The sequence below is a fragment of the Chiloscyllium punctatum genome, chromosome 38 (assembly GCF_047496795.1).
Source record: "Chiloscyllium punctatum isolate Juve2018m chromosome 38, sChiPun1.3, whole genome shotgun sequence".
In the NCBI taxonomy this organism is placed as follows: Eukaryota; Metazoa; Chordata; class Chondrichthyes; order Orectolobiformes; family Hemiscylliidae; genus Chiloscyllium; species Chiloscyllium punctatum.
In genome coordinates this window covers 42208111-42229693 of record NC_092776.1, presented here as the reverse complement: position 1 = coordinate 42229693, position 21583 = coordinate 42208111, and the positions used below count along the sequence as shown (strand labels likewise).

Sequence of the window (21583 nt, the reverse complement as noted above, 5' to 3'; positions counted from 1 at the left end):
GTGTGTGTGTGTGTGTGTGTGTGTGTGTGTGTGTGTGTGTGTGTGTGTGTCAGATACGCGAATGAGAGACACAGACTGATAAAATGCGAATGAATGACAGCTGCTGCTCAGAACCTGTATGTGCAATACTGTGGAAAGTCAGAACTGCAGAAATTTTTAAAGGGAAAGAGAAATATATGTTGAGGTTAAATTCCTTAAAAGTGTCTCTAAGTTGGAATGTGACACCATCCCACCCTTGTCTAGTTTCAATCTGGATACATTTACAAGTAAGTGGGGAGCTGTTAATTAATAATTTAACATTTTCAGGTGTATCATTAACTACTAATTGAACCAACATTCTGACCTTGACAGTTAGCTCACCTACGTCCTGAGCTTTGAGACCTCACCAACATTGGCCAGATGAACTGTGCTGTGTCCTTCATCAGGGACACTGACAAGCTGGGTCTTCTTTGAACCATGAAACTGAGGAGCTGCATTGCTGCCCAGATGAGAGGGTGCAGCTCCCAGCACTTTTACAAGTCTGGGCTTTTCCTGCTTAACGTGGAAGTCAGTTCATTGTGTTACACTTCACACATCTTCAGCTTCAGGTCCCTGTGATAAGCCTTTTCTGCAGCAGTTGCCACTGTGCTGTCGCTTCTGCTATGAAGCAGTAGTTCCATTCTCGTGCAATCCCGTGTTATAAGAAAATCATGTAATAGCAGCATTGTTTAAACTAATGGGGCTGGAGTCACATTATAACCAAAATTTATAAAGCTTTAAAAGTTCGCGCTTTAGAAACAGTGTCCCCAAATCATCAATCATATTATAATGAATTCCCATTAACGAAGCACATGTTATGGCTGAACAACCTGTACTCTGTTTCTGTGATGGGGAACAACAGCCCACAGTGACAGCACCTGGTGTTTTCTCCTTCATCACTTACTGTTCCTAGGGGCACAAGGCATTAACACAGGATTCCAGCCTAGAGGGAGGCAAGGCCCCAACACACTACCAGAGATTAAGCGATCCTGTCACTTCTGAGCTGCAGTGGCTCAGGAAGCTCAGGTGGTCACAGCATGTTGCTGCTGACACTTGGGACAACAGGTATCGGTGGGTACATACAGGTGATGTCTGTCAAGGTTCCCATTAGTGGACGGTCACCCACCCCACACCAGCCCAGCCCGGCTCCAGCTCATTGGCTCTCCCTCAAGGTTCTGCACTTTCTCCCGTAAGGACAATAAACAGAGACTACTGAAAGTTAGAAAATGATTGTGCAGAGAGCAGGGAAGGACAGCACTTGTGGAGGGCGATAGTGAGGCAGGAGGGATGTGAAAGCTGTCTGCTCAGTAGGGGAGATGAGGATATGCTGACAGAGAGGAGGATGCATGCTGTTAGAACCCATGCTGTTCTGAGGAATGCCATAGTGAAGAACATGGAATTGGCACCAGTGCGTGATGTGTAATACACCTTCCCTGCCCTCCTGAGATCCCTAATCCTCTTGGTGCACAGTCTCCACACTGGTTGATATTGTCAACACACTGCAGCCCTTCAGATGACATTCAGGTCAAAGGCTCAGCAAGTAATCTTTCCTCTCACCTCCTTTCCTGTGGTTGGTGAGCTTTTGTAATTGTATCAGTGGTTCCTTTAACTTGAAATTCTTCATGTGTCCACCCTCTTTTTTTGCTCAGGAAACCTGGAAGTGGGATCATGGCTGAATTGGAGAGCCATTGTAAAACAGACCCCACGACAGGCCCTACTACTTTTAAACAAAATTATTCATTCACAGCATGAGGGCATTGCTGGTTAGGCCTGTATTTATTGCCCATCCCTAAGGGCAATTAAGAGTCAACCTTTTTGCTGTGGGTCTGGAGTCTCATGTAGGCCAGACCAGGTAAGGATGGCAGTTTCCTTCTCTAAAGAACATTAGTGAACCAAGTGTGTTTTTCCTGGCAATTGACAATGATTCATGGTCATCATTTGATTCTTAATTCCAGATTTTTATTGACTTCAAATTCCACCATCTGCCATGGCAGGATTTAAACCGAAGTCCCCAGAACATTACCTGGAAACCTAGATTAACAGTGCAGCAATAATACCACTAGGTCATTGTCTCCCCTTTGATTAGCTGACATGGGGTTCCCAACTTACTTATACCCACATCAAAACTAGAAGAATAGGAGATAGTGTTACATTCCAATGTACAGACACCTTTATGGAATTTAACTCTCAGCATATTCTTTGCCTTAAAAATTTCTGCCATCCTCACATTTCAAAGTATCATCTAGGACTATCTGGCTAGGATTAAACATTGGACTATCTGCTTGTTATGCTAAGGAGTATTGGAGAGCAGTATTTAATGGCGGTTAAAGAGTTCTTGCCTGCCAGTTTAGAGTATACCCCATCACTTACATTTGGGGAAGGGACACCAATCAGGAAATCTTGCCTTCTAAGAGCTGCCAGCCTATGAGAGTTGGAAGCTCTGCAATGGTCAACAACATCACAGGGAGAACAGTGGCTGCTGTTGTAATAAACTCACTCAAGACCCAGGGATGTTGAGGAGCCCTGGCTACAGATGAGTGATGGAGGCCAGGAGGTATGGCAGGGAAGGAGTCACAGATATGGGAGCGGTGGAAGTAGGCTTAAGAGCTAAGGGGGAGTAACCTTCAACAGACTCCATTCCCTATGTCTAATCCCTCAAACACACACTTGAGGGCCTCTGATGGAAAGACACCTTCCAACATCTCTAAAAAGCATATGCTAAATCTTGAAAGGATTTGCTTTCCAGGCTTTTGGCATGGTGAGTCTCTTATTCACTTCTGGAGGAGCACCAGTGGTAGCTGATGTGGCCCCTAAATGAGCATTAATTACCATAAATGTGCCCTTTGCCCAGATTTATTTAGGATAAAGTCAGGAAGACCACAGAGTTCCCATACACTGCATCTCCCCCCACTCAAGGGAAGGTTTCAAATTCTGTTCAGGGATCAATATGTGTAAGATGGGTAAGGAAGAGAGAAGAAAAAAAGACAAATGCAGGCTGATTAGCATAATTTAATGTTTTCTCCATTTGCATGATTGTATTCTTTGGATTAATTAGCTACGAAGTACCAATTTTTGATTTTTATAGTTCTATCAATTTTTTTTTCTTTTAAGTAGACAAAGGTTGAACAGAAAATAAAACTGGTGCAATCGAAAGCAAGATGAGGCAACAGTTAAACCTTTTTCAACTATTTGCTGTTTCCCAAAGTGTCAAATTTCTGTAACATTGAATCACTATTATTACACTTTTGTGTGTGTGTGTAAAACCGTAAAATTGTTATCTGATGGATCAGAAATGAGAACTGGAGGGTTTGTCGAGAAGCTAAGATATAGGCTGAGGAGGAATTCATACTGTGCACATGATTAAATATTGGCCTTAGAAAGCAGTCCTATTCTTATGCATTTTGAAGCAATTATTTCTGAAAGCTGCATTGGAGACCTTGATGGAGCAGAGTAGAAAAGATCAGGAAGAACTTCTGTCCAACAGAGGGCTGGGGGCTTTCCAGGTCAATCCTCAGAAGGCAGTTGAGGCCAGGTGGATGTCAGTGTCTAAAGGGTCAACGACCTGTTTGCAGTGCAGTAAGACACTCTGACTGCACACTCATGGCCTATCTTCAACAGCTAACGATGGAGCATCTAGTCCCAGAGACTGCTTGGATCATCATATCACTATCTATCAACTATCAACAACTTCTACCAAGCAGGACTCATACTAAATGTTCAAATGCTTCCCTCACTGCTACCAGTTTGCATACACTGCTAGCTCTTCTTCATGGCAGCTACCAGCTCAGATAATGAGGATAGGTTCGAAGTGCAATTTGCATGAATGACAAGAGGGGCAGTTTACTGGAGGGTGTAAAATCCATATGAATTCCCTACAAAGGATTTAGCTAAGGACTTTGGGGCAGCCTACAATTTACTAATGATTGTAACGCACATCTCGATGATTTCAGAAATCAATCAGTAAGCCTGTGGTCAGTGTGAGAAGTATGGATGCTTGCAGTGCTAATTGGGCAAAGGGCTTTGCATAGGGCTTAGAGCCCATTCTTCACAGCAATACTGGTTGATCTAATCATGATCCCAATCATGCTTCATTTGCAGCAAAATTAGTGGCCACACAATATCTGCAGGTGCTAGCTCAGACTGAAGCCATGCAAGGTTCACTGGTTACTATAATAATCTGCACTGCTACCAGTGTTTCTGCTGATTGCTTGTGTAGAAGACCTGCAGGGTATCACAGCATCCTGTCCTCCAGTGAATAATTGACATTACGGAGGTGGTGCCAGGGCAAGTGGAAATAGACTATGGCTCCTCTGGTGCCCTCTCTCAAGAAGAAGTCATTCATCCTTCCACCCCTAGCATTCCACCAGAGCAGTTCTTCATGGACTGCCCATCCAGAAAGAGGCTGTTGAGGTTCTCTCTTTCTGCTCTTCCTCAAGCTTCTGCTCCTTAGCATCTGACTCTAGAGCTGGTGGTGTGAGCTGTGTGCTGTTGCTGATGTTTGTTAATTTGCAGTAGACAACACAAATGGAAGGAAAGTAATTGGATATTTTAAGGCACAGGTAGATAGACTTTTGTTTTTGTTAGGTAGTGGATCAAAGATTATTGTGAATCGTTAGGAATGTGAAATTCCAAACACAAACAGCTCAAGCACGATCTTATTGAATGACAGGTCCACATGGTCTACTTTTGCTCCTAATTCAGATATGGAACATTAATGTACCAGATGTGCTCATGTAATAGTCAATCTCATGTATAATTCAACCCAATTTTTTGCCAAAAGTTCCTTAAATTTTCAGGTAGCTCATGTCTCTATCAGCCCCGACGTACGGTCAAAAATCTGGTGCAAAAGGTGGCTGTTCAGCTTCTCATGTCTGCAGAGAATAATAAAGATACTTTCTGGTTCCATTTTGCTGTTTTTGTTTTGACGGGGTTCAGACATGGTAGGAACAGTCTCCAACTTGGCAACTCTGCAACCAGCTTCAGTACTGCCATAAGCAGTTAGCTACTGAGACAATGGCAATGCATAGATTTCACCCACAACATTTTGGATAAAAATTTGATCGCTCAAACACAACTTTTACATGAGTGTACACATAGATCAGCAGATTAACAGGCGAGGCATTCATGCCCAAGAAGGAAAATGGTAAGAACATAAGAATAACTAGGAGCAGGAGTGGCCAATTCAACCACTCAAGCTTGTTCCACCATTTAATATGATTATGGCTGATCTCTACTCCTAATATTTTGAAGCATTACATTAACAATTGAGTCTACCTGCCATCTTCTGCCTAAGGAAGGTGGTGTGAGTGTAGTGGCATTGCCACTGGACTAGCAATCTAGAACTCCAGATTAACATTCTGGGACGTGGGCTCAAATCCCACCATGGCAGATGGTGAAGTTTGAGTCAATTAAATAAAAAGCTGATGCTTAAAAAACAAAGTTAGTCTACTGCGATCATTTAACCGTTGTTGGTTGTTGCAAAAGACCATCTGGCTGACTAATGCCCTATAGAACAGCAAATCTACCATCATCACCTGTTACTTGGTCACCCCACATGAGACTTCAGATGCACAACGTGTGTGGTTAACTCTTAACTGTCCTGTGGGGTTGCCCAGCAAACCATTCAGTTCAATGACAATTAAGGAGAGGCAATAAATGTTGGCCCAGTCAGCGACAGTTGTGAATATTAACAAACAGTGCTGCAGTGCTGTTGTTGAGGTAGAATACATTGATGTATCAAACAGAGCAATCTTCCTCTCTACTTCATGTTTTATAGAATCTCTGCTTTTCTCAAATTAAACATGTGAGTTAGAAGCAATCCCCCCTCAACGCAATCAGTGGTCCATATGCTCCATTCCTACATCTGTTTTGCCATCCATTGGGATTGAACAGCTTTTTTTCTGATATGAGGTTTTCAGAAATGCAGGGAATGTGTTTTAGCTCCCGTGTGTGGCCACTTTTAAATGGTTCAATCGCTTTAAATCCAATTTGCAGTTCTTGAAGGGTTGATGGTGCGCTGAACTGTCTACAGCTCATTGAACACACTCAGTGTCAAAAACAATTGAGGCCAAAACCTCAATGTGCCTCAGCACTAAGAAATGAAAACATGCCCATAAACTCTTAAAATATTAAGAAATTTAAAAGAAATATGGGTTGCCAGGGACTGAGGGCTACATTCTCTGAATAGAAAAGTAGATTTCTTCTGCTCTCTAAACAAGTGTCTGGTGGGGAATCACTGAATCCAGTACATGGGTAAGAATTAACATGTTGGAGGCAGATAAAGACACAGAAGTCGGCATGGTTTTAAAATATAGTGTGGTGTTCCAAATTGATTTTGGGGGCATGGGTTTTGTAAATTATATCGAAAACACTTAAAAGTTTTCATCCTGGGAGATATTTATCATGCAAAAGCACTTTATTCAATTCTATGACCTGAGAGAGATCACAGAGAGACTGTGAAATGTTGTAAAACCCGGAGCATAAATCGCATTGTTGCGCTTGTTCTGGAATATGAGCATGACTTGCATACGTTGTCACATCTCATAGTAAATGTTATTAGGGTGGATTGTATGACCCTACCTCTGGACCCCTTACCTGACTGCCAGTATAATTGAAGGTTGGGGTGTATGTGAAACTAAACGGACGGTGTCTCTCACTTCCCTGCCCATCCTTGACCTGTCTCCCACATAAAAGTGGACAGGTAAGGAACCAGGCAGCCAGTCCACCCTCAGGCCTATTGAGGCCGTCATGCAGCTAATTAACACTATCCACTGGCCTAATTCCATCTCCAACGCAATTTTTGCCTGTGGCTAGACTAATTGGAGTTGAGGGAGTGGGAGTGGGTGGCAGCAAGGTAAGTTGCCTGGCAACTTTTGCAGTATAGGCTGCTTTTGGACTGACGGGTGGGTGTACCTCATTTATGGGATCCCCTGTGCCCATTCAGCAGCACCCCCACACCCCTTCCTCTCCCCTCTCCACAACATAGTATCCCCTCGTTTATTCCTACCCCGAGTTTCTAAAACCTACTCAACCACAGCCCCAATTTGTTTGCCGGATCTGACTTGCTGATTTTTTTACTTTGAGGCTTCCAAAACTTTGAGGTTTTGTTTTCAATGCAAGACCGATTTTGAAGCTTCTTTCAAAGATTTAGATACGAACATAGAAAGATACATTTTTACTTTGGGATATCATTTAGAATCTCACAGACCGGCATTGTGAGTCAACCCACAGCTAGTGGAAGGCAGCTCACTACCACCTTCTCAAGGGCAAATAGGGATGGGCTATCAATGCTGGCCAGCCAGCAACGCTCAAGTCCCACAAATGAATAAAAGTAAAATAACTCATGGATTGATGTAGTTTTTGAAGAAATCCTTTATGTTCAAGCATTGCCTGTCCTTAAGACCAGGAATCTGGATCAGCTTCCATGGATTTTCTGGGCCTTGTCAAAAATATCAACTAAACTTTTGCTTTGTTGCTGCTAATATACTTAAAGTCACACTCAGCGATTTCCCCAAGCTTGATTGACATGTAAAGATGCTTCTTTAATGATTTATTGATGATGTATGTGTTGAGGAACTGCAGGGGTTTGAGAGAATAATTCACAAAATGAGAGGCAAGGAATCTCTGTCCGGTTATACTGAATCTGAAAAATTAATGTAAGGTGTAAGTCAATTCTGATTTTTGAGATGTTGAACCAAAGAGTAATTTACTGAGTATGCACTGGTGGCTGTCAGTACACCAAACAATTACAAGTACCCAGTGTACAATCTTCCATACTTTAATTTAGAAATTTTTACATTGGTTTGTTATCATTTTCACGGTAATTTCCTAAGTATTTGTCAAATAACTTCCTTTCCTCAACAGCCCAGCAGTTGTTAACTGTCTAATCTCTGGCAAGCCATTCTGATATGTATTTGAGTTACTGCTGGTCCGGGGGGAGCATGTGAAGTCATAGTAGTCTTCAGACCGCCTTACCTGTGTTTTGACTCCAGTTTCCAGACTTTGAATTTCAATTCTAATGTTTAAAAGATGCACCCTCAGAATTTCAGGCCAACACTTTTAACCATTATTTCATTTTTAACGTCAATTTCTCCTTGGGGATATTACAAGATGGCAGTATAGGACTAATCTATTCGCTGACATTTTTTGTTATTAAATCATAGAAGTCTCCTGATGGCAGGGGGTCCAAACAGTCTTGAAACTCTGCTTGAAGTTTGCTTTTTTCTCTTATTTGAAGTCTTCATTGAACTCTAGTCATTTCATGTCCGTATGTTTGTATGAATTTTCTGTAGTTTTCCCTTGCTGTACCAAATAATGAAAGTGAACTTACAGTCTAAATATTCAAAATGTTTACCCGTGCAAGAATTAAGCAACTGAAACCGAACCACACTTTGGGTTTAGATTCAGGAAGGAAATTACAGTATATTTAATCAGGAATTGTAGGTGATTGACATTACGCTTTTTAGAAAAGCCTTGTGATATGCAGATTGTTTTGCAGAAAGTTTACTATTTGGAACTCATTACAGCAAGTTGACAATAAAATGTGAGATGAAAGTGCTGTTTCTTAGGGAATGCAGCACATGCAAGGTTACAATATAGCAGATTAGTGACATTGATAAAGGATTCATTTACCACAATGCAAAGGGTAGAAAAAATGCTAATGCGTTTACTGGCAAAACATCAACTAGCACTTTTTACTCTTATTATAGTTATTGATGATGAATGGCAATTTGACAAACAGGAGGCACACAAAAAGCCATGGATCATATTTTGCAGCTGCTTTTTAGCTAAACAAAGATAATGATAATGTTACAAGCCATAAATGTAATTATTCTGAGCTCTAAAAAAACAAGAAAAGATTATGATTTTGAGCTGGGGTGTGATATAACTGCAGGATTGCAATGACAAGAAGCAAGACCAATCTGTACTTGTTAAAATTGATTGACAGATAATGTGTTTCTATCCTTTTTGTTCCAGCTTAGAATAAATAGATTACCAAGGTGAGAAAGGAGGCAGGTTGTTCATTATCGACCCCTCCATTAAGCATGAAATAAAAATTCTTGCAGACTGCCATCATTAAATCTGTATCATCCCATTAGTATACTCTGACAAAGTGGCAACTTAATGAATTTTGATTTACGTCAGTCTAGAGAATAAAAAAATACACAGTAAACTGAACTCGAGCTACAAACAAGCTTTCAAAGCATCCTTTGCATCTTGATAATTTACTGAATATGGTATTTTTGGTATTTCTATTAGTACAATGAATTCTGGGGTTTAACATTTTCACAAATTAGAAGGCTAATTGGAAGTGATGGAAAAACTATTTTATGATAAACAGGACCTCATCAATTGTATGAGTCATTTAGATTCTGTTGACTTTTGAAATAAAGTTTCTGTTTTCCATTTACCGTGTAGTATTCTATCAAAGTGCTAAACATTTTGGGAAAAGGTTGCAAAGTTCATTAGCTTATTAGTATGCTGTGCCACATAATTCTGAAAAGCATTTTTGTTCTGCAATTCATCAGAAGGTAAATTCTGAATGTTAACAGTGCCATCTGGGATATGTCAACTCAAGGCAAAAGTCCACCACCAGGAATAGAGAAAAATTAGAAGGTGAATCGCCTTGCACCTCTTTAATTAGTAAAGGCCTGGCAAGCTGCCCATCTATCATTGACCACAGAGCAGTGTATACTGCATGAAAAGCAAAAGTGTGGAAAAATCATTTTCAAAATATATTTGAATGTTTAAATTTTAAAATGTGTTTACAATACGTACATGGTCACCGATGTGATATGAGAGTCAACAGATAATGAAGGATTCCTCTTACCTATGTTCAGAACTAAGGATGTCTGTTGATCTTCATTTTATAGCTGGAAAAACAGAGATGGGCATTAAAGCCAACAGAAACTGGGAACTAAATTAAATTATAAACCTTTTCTTATCTACACTACTTTCAGTTTTCTCTCTCCCCTTATCTCCCATTAAAGGATTAATTTAAAAAATGCAAATCATGATACTAATTGCTAACCTTTAATAATGAGCTCAGTGGAAGATACAACTGTTTCCTGCCATGGGTAAGATGGGAAGGTGACTAGAAAGAGAGTAGAATGTAGAAAGCCAGCTAGAAGGCTAGAGGTAGTTCTGAAATGGTACAGCTAATTTTGGGCGGCACGGTGCCACAGTGGTTAGCACTGCTGCCTCACAGCGCCAGAGGCCCGGGTTCAATTCCCACCTCAGGCAACTGACTGTGTGGAGTTTGCACATTCTCCCCGTGTCTGCGTGGGTTTCCTCCCACAGTCCAAAAAAAAATGTGTAGGTCAGGTGAATTGGCCATGCTAAATTGCCTGTAGCGTTAGGTAAGGGGTAAATGTAGAGGTATGGGTGGGTTGCGCTTCGGCGGGTCGGTGTGGATTTGTTGGGCTGAAAGGGTCTGTTTCCACACTGTAAGTAATCTAATCTAATCTAACTCTATCTGATGCTCAATACTCGCTCAACAAGGAAGTCGCAACTTTGTTGTGATCTTTACAGTTACTAGTGCAGTGCTGCCAATCCTGGAGTTTTGGTCACTTGTCATTTAGTTAGCTGAAATGTACTGCAAAGGCCTGATAACTGTTAGCACACCAATAACAACTCCAAAGACTATAATTATAGATGAGTGATTTTAATATAAAGGTAACAAATTCAATTTTAATGACCACAATGTATATCCTGTTATTGCAAACCACAGAATCTGTTGATAGTACTGGTTTTGCAAATTCATCACCAAAGAACATATCTCCTGTCTTAGAGAATGTGTCATTCTTAACTCTAGTCATTGTCATAGAGTCATACACCATGGAAACAGACTGGTCCAACCAGTCCATGCTAACCATAATCCAAAAGAGACTAGTCCCACCTGCCTGAGCTTGGCCCATATCCCTCCAAACATTTCTTATTCATGAACTTTTAAACAAAGTAACTTGACCTGCACCCTCCACTTCCTCTGGAAGTTCAATTGGTCAAACGTGAAGGAGAGAATTGGCAATGTGGGAAAATGAAAGTTGGTTACTTTTTAAGGAGAAGTACAAAAGCGGGATAATTTTAAACACGGAAGGGCTGCAGAAATCAGTGATACAGAACAATTTTGGTATCCTTGAAATGAATCAAAAAATGCAAGCATGTAGTGCAGCAAATAATAGGCAAATGTCGTGTTGGTCGTCATGCAAGGGGCAGTGGATTGTAGAAATAGGGAAGGATTGCTGAAACTGTAGAGAGCATTTGTGAGACCACACTAAGAATATTGCATATGATTTTGGTCGCCTTCCTTAAGGAGAGTCTTTCATTTCAAGTGGTTCCAAAAACGTTCTCGAGGCTGATTTGTGAGATAAAGGGATTGTCTTACAAGAAAGGTTGACCAGCTTGAGACATACCGGCTGGTGTCTAAAAGGGCAACAGTTGATCTTATTAAAATATAGAACGTGGCACAGTCACCCAACAGTTAGCACTGCTGCCTCACAGCACCAGGAACCCGGGTGCGATTCCACCCAGGGGTGACTGTCTGTGTGCAGTTTGTACATTCTCCCTGCGTCTGCGTGGGTTTCCTCTGAATGCACCAATTTCCTCCCACAGTCCAAAGATGTACAGGTTAGGTGGCTTAGTCATGCTAAATTGCCCATAATTTCCAGGGATGTGCAGGCTAGTTGGATTAGCCCTAGGAATTGCTGGGTTATGGGGATAGTGTAGGGACCTGGGTGTGAGTGGGATGCTCTTTGGATGATTGGTACAGACTCGATGGGCCGAATGGCCTCGTTCTGCCCTGCAGGGATTTTATATCAGATCCTGAGGGGATTTGACAGGGTGGATGCTGGGAGTATGTAGAAGTAGGTGACATGGAGTTTTAAAAAAGGGTATTTTGTTCATGGTAGAGGTGAGGAGAATTTTTCTATTAGGATCATTAGTCTATCGAATAACATTCCTGCTTCCTACATTTTCCTCTGCACAGACATCTGAGGCCCATGCATAGCAGCGAAATCTGAAACCTGAAATCTGTGCTGGGAGTGGCATTGACACGACAGTCACTGTCCACAGACCCTCGTAGTGGCCACACAGCTTACAGAATGCTACTCCAAAGTTCTCTTCCTCAGATAGCAATGGAGGCTATAGCATTGAATGTATTCAGTATTGTAACATGAAACTGCCAAGTGTTTAATCTTCCCAGCCCAATGGGTATATGTTGGGCTGCTTTGCAGGATTTATGTTTTCTTGCTGCTGGAAGGTGCCCTCCAATCTATCTACCGAGTCCAGTCACATGGGGATTTCTGGTAAAACAACACGATTACTCCTTTATCTTATAGCTAACATTAAACAGAAAGCAAGCATTATTATATCATGAATTAACAGGCACATTCTTCCCATGTATATATTAGTCATAGAAATTAAGCACATTTCATCATAACCTTTATTTAGAAGAGTATTATTTGATAGATGATCCAGCATGCTACATATCATTTGATTATCTATCAATTAAATACTTCTTTTCTCTTTTACAGAATGTATTTCTGAATGCTAAGACAGAAGAAGAAATCTTTGCTCACCTGGATTTGGAATACATTGAGCCATGGGAAAGAAATGCATAAGCTTCCAAATATAAATTGTATCTTCATTATATGTTTTGGCAGAGGAAAAGGGAGTGTTCATGTAAAATTTTACTTTTGTTTTAAAAGCACACTTACATAGAATTGCAACATAAGTTTTCTTCACTGAGATTGGCAAGTATTATACAGATTTCCACCAGTAGTAAAATGACATTACATAAACTGTAAATGGAACGATTTTGGGAAAGGGATTTTAATTTACTTAGTTCTTCAATATTGTACTGTGAAACTGATTAAGACTTTGGAATATATGGACAGGCGTTAATCAATTAATCCCTCCAATTTATTCTATCATTCATTTGGAACATGACTGATCACTACACGATTTATCCATCTGTGATTCATTTTCCTTCTTATGCTTGCTTAATAATAAGCTATTGATCTCAGACTTGAAGATTTCAGTTAACCCAATTTTCATAGTCTTTTGGGGGAGCAGGTTCCATATGTCCGTTTAGAAATCTCAAATTACATATTAAATAATAATGTATTATTGTCTCCCATTATAACCAGTTCTCCTAAAATCGGTGTCTAAAATCCAATATGTTTATTTTTCTCAGTTATATGCCAAATATTGTAAATGTGATGGAATTTACACAAAGTGCACTTTTATAGGTGATCACAGATCTATTACGAATATTCCATATGTTGTCTTTGAATTTGTTTTAAACCTCAGTATTATGGTACAGTATTTTATGAAAGAAATGATGTAGGACAAAATTTACAGTTTAAAAGCCCTATTATTTTTGAATATGTGGCCACAACATTTGGAAATTAAGTCAGCACTGGACAGATACATTGGATTTCTGCTCAAATACTAAAACTGAAACAACAATCTAAATGTATAACTTTCAAATAGTTGAAAAGGTATGAATTTTGGTGAAAAAGCTATAAGACTGACACAAAGCACGGAATCTTAAAAGGTCCTGAATGATATTGGCGAAATTTAAAAGAATTGCACAAGAAGTCCAGCAAGGCCATTCCCACGGGTGGGGGTCAACAAATTCCACTTTCTAACAGCATTCTGAGCATTGCAATAAGATTCTCAGAAGGAAGTGGAGAAGTGCCTATTAAAATGGATTATCACTTATTCTCACCCTCATTGTCGCCAATTCTCACCCATTAATATGCAGGTTCCCATTCTATCTCTGTTGACTGTCTGTGTGGTGTTTGCACGTTCTCTCAGTGTCTGTATGGGTTTCCATCGGATGCTACAGTTTCCTCCCACAGTCCAAAGCTGTGCAGGTTAGGTTAATTGTCCATGCTAAATTCCCCATAGTGTCCAGGAATGTGCAAGTTAAATGGATTAGCCATGGGAAACATGAGGTTACTGAGGTGGAGTGGGTTGGGATGCTCTTTAGAGGGCCAGTGCAGACTCGATGGACCAAATAGCCTCTTACTGCAATGTAGGAATTCTGTGATTCTACCACATGCCAGATAGATTCCCAGCATGAAAGTCAGAGCAGGTATTTTGTTGACTCCAACACACTGTTTCCTCCATTTTGTATGCATGGGTTTCCTCCGGGTGCCTCTGATTTCCTCTCACAATCCAAAGATGTGCAGGTCAGGTGGATTGGCCATGCTAAATTGCCCATAGTGTTAGGTGCATTAGTCAGAGAAAAATGGTTCTGGATGAGTAAATCTTCGGAGGGTCGGTGTGCACTTGTTGGACCAAATGGCCTGTTTCCACACTAGGAAATCTAATCTAATATTGGACAGCCAGCACCAACATCTCAGGGCACACTCCACGGACAATGCTGCATACACCCATGTCCACAGTCAAGATATCCAACACAAGACATCCAGCCTGTCTGCACCCTCATGACCCATCTCTGATCCTTTAAAGTATGGTTCTACTCTTCACTGCTGCACTTTGAAGCATACTAGCCCCTTTCATTGGTAGGTTGCTGCACGTGCGCTATGCTTGGACAGGCAACCAGATTGTGGATTGGATCAGGCTGCACCTCAGGGTTGCTTACCCTAACTTTGTTGCAGAATCTCTTAGCATTCACTCATCTTGTGCCTATTGCAGCTGTGCCCTGCCCTGCCTTACCTTGCCATGAGTTGCCTTTCGGTGCTGACTGAAGGACAGGCAGCATGTCATGGGTGTCAGCAGTAAACAGACAAGGGGGTGGATTTCCTACTGTATGTCACCATCGCACAGCTGCCCCATGTACCAGCAGCTGAAACACTGGTCAGGGATCTACCAAATGACCATGTTTCAAAGTCAGACAGGAATAGTGCTCCATTAGATCAAAGGAAACCCCTTCACTCAGGCAGTAAGTCAAGGGCAGGTAATTGGGCACACTTTGGTTCCCCTTGGGGCAATCAGAAGCCACTCCAAATTCCGGGTGCAGTGTTTTGTTGGGCAGCACACCACCCATCATGGCTTATTCTACCCTCCATAAAGTTGTTTTCTACTGCAATGAGAGAAAGGAATGGATTGAATGAGCTATAAGAGGGTGACCCAGCTTTTTCGAGCTGTTAGTGCTGGTACAGGTGGGGGAGAGTTGGGGAGGTGTCCTGATGAGTGAGTAGGAGATGTGGTAACCATGCAGAGTTAATGGTATAGAGATGGCTGACTGGATGAGAATGATTGAGGGAAGATGTTGCACTCAGGGAAAGTGGCAGAGCATGAGGCTTATTGGGTGCAGTAGCAGAGATAGAGTGAATGTAAGGTAGCGGGGAGAAGTTAGTGGCACTTTCCCTTGTAGAGCAGAGGAGGTAATTGACCATCTTCCGACACTGATATTGTTGCTCCACACAGCTGAGACCACACTAATCCAGGTGGCTATCTTGAACTGGACAGCAGATTCTTGTCAAGATCAGAGTGGGGTTGTAGTACCTACTTCTGCCTGACAGATTCTTGTGTCTATTGTCAGTCCTGGAGGAAGAGGACATTCTTACTCTGCACTGTCCCATCCACCAGGGCCTCCAGGTTCCCCCTGTGGAAAGTGGATGGCAGCATCCCCTCTCTGCTAGATTTGAGGTCAGAGTGCAACTCTGGACTGCCAGAACTTGCTTGGGTGCACATCCCAACAGTGGTGAGTTCTTCTGGTTACGATGATTGGTAGAATCCAGGTAGCATTGGACAAGAGGAGTGCTATAGCATTGGGGTAGGTCATTAATGAACAAGTGTGGGATGAGGAAACACACTAGGCCTCACAGAGTAAAACCCTTCATGAAAATAATACTCTACCAATCTATGTAAGATTGAGCCTGAAGAAACTGTTTCAGTTTTTTCTATGTTATCATGTGGACTTTCTATGATCTTCTACAGTGTTCAATTGATTTACATTTAATAAAAATCCTTCACAATATAGATTGAATTTATAATAGGGTTTTACAACACATTACCATATAACTATGATGTAGCTATTACAGAGACTTAGCTGAGAGACAGACAAGATTGCAACTAGGCTAAATATGTTTCAGGCATGATAGAGAGGGATGTAACAGAGTTGTGGGAGTTGCATTACTGATGAGAGAAAATATCACAGCCACATGGAGGGCTTATCCAGTGAGGTCATATGGTAGAGTTCAGGAGTAGGAAGGGTGCATCACTTTGATGGGACTGTACTACAGTCTTCCCAATAGCTAGCGGGTGATAGGACAACAGATATGTGGACAGATTACTGAAAATATGAAAACAAGAGGTTTGTTTTGGTGGGTGATTTAACTTCCCTCATGTTGACTGGGCCTTGCTTGATGCCAGGGACTTGGATGAGGAGAATTTTTTTGGTGTGTCCAGGATGGTTTTTTGAAACAATATACAAATAATCCAACTAGGGAAGGGACCATATTGGACCTGGTATTGAAGAATTAGCTTGTTCAAGTTTTCAAAGTTTCAATGGGGGACCATTTTGGAAACAATGATCATAATTCTGTAAATTTTAAATTATTTACGGATAAGATTAAGAGTAATCCTTTGGTGAAAGCATCAGCTGGGGGAAGGCTTATTGGGGAATGTAGACTGAGGGTGGCTTTTTGAGGGTAAATCCACATCTAGCTTGTGGGAATCTTTTAAATGCCAGTTGATTAGAGATTAGGACCAACGTATCCTACAAAAATTAAGGATAAGGATGGCATGGTTCGGGAACCCAAAAGGGATATTGAGTGCTTAGTCAAAAAGAAAAAGGAGGCATATGTAAGGTTTAGGAAACTGAAGACAGATAGAGCCCTCAAAGAATACAAAGAAACATGTAAAAACTCAAACAATTAGTTACGGGGGCTAAAAGGGGCCATGAAATGTCTTTGGCAAACAAGATTAAGGAAAATTCCAACATGGTTTAAACATATGTAAGTAGCAAGAGAATAACTAGCGAAAGGATAGGTCCACTCAGGGGCAAAGGAGGCAATTTGTGCGTGGAGCTGGAAGAAGTGGGTGAGGTCCTTAAAGAATACTTTGCAACGTTCTACACAAAGGAGGAAGTCATGGTGGGTGGTGAGTCTCAAGAGGGGTATGTTGGTATTCTTGAAAATGCCAGTCTAACAAACAAGGAAGCAATAGATGTTTTAAAAAGCATGAAGGTAGACAAATCCCCAGACCTGATGGGATCTATCCTGGAATGCTGAGGGAGGGAGGTGAAGAAATTGTTGAGGCCTTGTATGAAATCTTTGTATCCTCTTTAGTTGCAAGAGAGATCCGAGAGAATGGGAGAATAGCCAATGTTGTTCCTTTGTTTACGAAAGGCAACAGGGATAATCTAGGAAATTACAGGCTGGTGAGCCTTATATTGGTGGTAGGGAAATTATTGGAGAAGATTCTTAAGGACAGGATTTATTCATGATTGGAAAAATACAAACTTATTAGCAATAGGCAGCATGGCTTTGTGCAGGGAAGATTGTGTCTCACAAACTTGATTGAGTTTTTTGAGGAAGTAACAAGGCAGATTGATGAGGGCACGGAGGTAAATGTCAATATGGACTTCAGCAAGACCTTTGACAAGGTCCCTCATGGCAGACTGATACAAAAGGTAAAGTCATGTGATCCACAATAAATTAGTTGAATGGACATAGAAATGGTATAGTTATAGAAGACAGAGAGTAAAGGTTGAAGGGTATTTTTCAGACTGGAGATCTGAGCAGTGATGTTCTGCAGCGAACAGTGCTTTGACCCATTGTTGTTTGTAATATATGGGAAGAATACAAGTGGCCTGATTAGTAAGTTTTCAGATGTCACATAGGTTGGGAGACCTGTGGATAGTGAGGAATATTACCAAAGGATGCAACAGAATGTACATAAATTGGAGACTTCAACAGAGAAATGAAAGGTGGAGTTTAATCTGGACAAATGCGAGGTGATGCATTTTGAAAGTATACAATAAATACCAGAACACTTAGTAACATCAAACTACACAGGGGTCAAGGGGCACAGGTCCACAGTTCCCTGAAAGTAGCAACACGAGTGGATAAGGTCGACAAGAAAATATATAGCATGCTTGCCTTCATCAGTCATAGAGTATAAAAATTGGTAAGTCATGAAGCAACTGTATAGAACTTTGGGTTAGGCCATATTTGGAATATTGTGTACAGTTCTGGTCACCACACTACAGAAGGATGTGGAGGCTTTGGAGAGGGTACAGAAATGGTTCACCAGGATGTTGCCTGTTTTGGAAGATGATAGCCATGAGGAAAGATTGGACAAACTTGGTTTGTTTTCACTTGAATGTCAAAGGATGAGGGGCAACCTGATAAGTTACAACATTAAGAGGCACAAATAGAATGGATCGTCAGAGTCTTTTTCCCAGTGTAGAAATATCAATTGCTAGGGAACATTAGTTTGAGTTAAAAGGGGTAAGTTTAAATGAGTTGTGAGAGGCAAGTTTTTACACAGAGTAAATATCTAGAATGTGGTACCAGAAGGGGTGGTGAAGATGGGTATAGTAGCTCTGTTTAAGAGGTATTTTGACAGTTAGATGAATAGGCAGGGAATAGAGTGATTTGGATTGTGTAGAGGCAAAAGGTTTTTAGTTTGGAAAGACATTGGTGTGCCAAAGGATCCGCTCCTGTGCTGCGCTGTTCTTTATTCTTTGTTATTTTGTTCTTCATTTTTTTGTCCTTTGCATTGTCATTTGCAGGTAAACTGCTCAGATGTTACCAAATACCAAATTCTACCTAGAAATTAAAATTCACCATATGTGAATTAGTTCCATTTGCACAGCAGTTGGGTTATCCATTCAGCAATTGTTATCCAATAAACAGCAGCATTTTGTTCAGTCTATAATTAGTTGAAAATGCTAAATGTGAAGTGGCATTAATGAAAACAGACACATGGGGAAAATTAATGACGTATGGTAGGGTTAAGAGTCTGTAGATTTCCTCATACAACTTCTGTACTATGGAAGGTGCAGAAAATGGTATCTAACGCACTTGTTTCTCGTGATAAGCAATTTTGTCCTGTTATCAGTTTTACAGTGGGATGGCCTATCAGCATCAGAATCAGCTTTCAGTATACGACTGAACATGCCGTGCCCATTTATAAATCGCGTGACAAAAAAATTAGGCCTCTTGCATATACTAGGTCATGGTCTAATATTTGTTGAAGGATTGCTGTGCTAAATTGCGCTATCTACCAGCATTTAGTAGATGCTACTAAGTGCTGCTGCTGACAATTGGGTTAAAAACTCCCTCGGTATTCCACAACAATCCCAATGACAGCTGCCAAAGGCCAATCTTGAATCCTTCTTACCGGAGAGATTCAGTTGCAGGCTGGTGGGTGGTGGCATTTCTTCCTGAATTTGTAGATAAGTGATCCCTGGACTTTTATCTTCCGGCACACACTGCTTCTGTAGCAGTAAATGTTTATGGGCGGCACAGTGGCTCAGTAGTTAGATTAGATTCCCTACAGTGTGGAAACAGGCCCTTCGGCCCAACCAGTCCACACTGACCCTCCGAAGAGTAGCCCACCCAGACCCACTACCCCGTGACTAATGCACCTAACACAATGGGCAATTTAGCATGGCCAATTCACCTGACCTGCACATCTTTGGACTGCAGTAGGAAACCGGAGCACCCGGAGGAAACCCACGCAGACACGTGCAAACTCCACACAGACAGTCGCCTGAGGTTGGAATCGAACCAGTGATCCGGGTTCAATTCCCACTTTGGGCAACTGTCTGTGTGGAGTTTGCATATTCTCCCCGTGTCTGCATGGGTTTGCTCTGGTTTCCTCCCAAAGTCCAAAGATGTGCAGGTCAGGTGAATTGGCTATTCTAAATTGCCCATTGTGTTAGGTGCATTAGTCAGAGGGAAATGGATCTGGGTGGGTTGATCTTTTGGAGGGTCGGTGTGGACTTGTTGGGCCGAAGGGCCTGTTTCCAGACTGTAGGGAATCTAATCTAATACAAGAATCCAAAAATGGGTTGGATTTCAAAATATCCCTGTTACTTTAGAGAACTTAAATCTTCATTAGTGTACATTATCATTTCTGAGATGCTGTTAGAACAAAATAACGTCTGAGTGTTCCACTTGTAATCAGTTAGTAACCAAAGCACCTCATCATCATTCTACAAGCCTCAGAAATGGAGTGATGCAGTTGGATAGATTGCACACCCAGGTCAGATTGATCAAACCATAAAGTATTGTTTTCTTCTCTTCTTTCCCTCTCTCCCTCTCTTTTTGTATTCTCATGTACATGTAATTTTTCTTCCTCTCAAGCATACTTGAAGTAATTAGGAAATCTTAATTCTGTGGACAGAGATCTCTCGCAAAAATTGAATATTAATGATTTAACTCCTCACATTTTCAAAAGTCAGTCTCAGTTGCCTGCCTCTTTGCCAATTTTCTATCCATAATGCCACTGTCCCTTTAATCACATCCACCTCAAATTGCCTCTTTCTAGTATGTTACATAATCAAACACCTTTTGAAAGTCCAAAACCATTATATTAACTATGCTGCCCTCATCCATTTGCTGTGTTACTTCCTAAGATGACTCAATTATGTTAGCCAGACATGACTTGTTTTCATAAATGTATGGCAATTATTAATCACCGGTCCAGATTCTGTGATGGCAATTAGTTTTTGTTGTGATTTATGGTCTGTAGAAGTTTTCCCACAACCAACATTAGGTTAGCAGGCTGACAGTTACCAGCAACATTTCGCTCCCTTATTTTGACAGCAGATATACCACCAGTCACAGTCCCTCCTAACCCCTCCCTCTCACCAGCATACCCTAGCCCTCCCCAACCTGATTCCTCTGACATTACTGCCATATCCAAGAAGGATTCAATGATTGCAGCAACAGTCACTCTGGGCTTAGTAATTTAGTCAAAGCTTGACGCTAAGTGAGATTCTTTAAGATAAATGCAAACACCAATGTAATTAAATCCATCTCAAAATAACTTTATTGACTTCTGTACCCAATTCCCATTTGCTTAGCTCAGTAGGTGTCTGCACCACGTGGTGCTGTGTTGAACAATAAAATGTAAAAAAAAATCTTCAAGTTTAGTTTTGATCTGAGCTTTTTACAGTTGGAGAATGGTACATTACCCTGAAATAATGTGGCAAACGATTCTATGATGACAACTGGTGACTGGTAGTTTTGTTGCTCCAAACTTGGGCGACAGAAAGAACAACAGCAGTGATGCCTGCTGGTGTTACTATTTGATGATTTCTGTGGGAAGTTCCCATATGTTTTCCCCAGGTACAACATTAGCTTGGTTTGTGATGGCTGTGAAAATTAATGGATTTATCAACTATTTGATAGAAAGGCCACATTTAATTCCTTTCAATTTTAAAACTGAATTGCTGAACTCTCCTGAGAAAATGCTCTATAACTTCTCCTTTGTTCAGCCAAGTAAATGATGAAAGAGTCAGGCTCATTGAACCTATCTCACATCTTGCTATCTGTCTCATTGAGCAACAGATCATTATTTTGTGGAAAATGCTTGTAGAGAGGCTCTAGTTGCATTGCACTAGATAACAGTTTAA

The 21583-nt window shown here is 41.1% G+C and overlaps 1 protein-coding gene across 1 annotated transcript in view; it reads left to right on the top strand.

Annotated features, from left to right (window-relative positions):
* The window catches only part of dntt (deoxynucleotidyltransferase, terminal), a 271547-nt gene extending 252053 nt beyond the window's left edge, over positions 1 to 19494 (top strand). Inside the window, exon 11 of the mRNA XM_072557695.1 lies at positions 12549 to 19494. Within this exon, the coding sequence (XP_072413796.1) occupies positions 12549 to 12635 (87 nt within the window). The 3' untranslated portion in view covers positions 12636 to 19494. The remainder of the gene's footprint in view (positions 1 to 12548) is intronic.
* The last annotated feature ends 2089 nt before the right edge of the window (positions 19495 to 21583 follow it).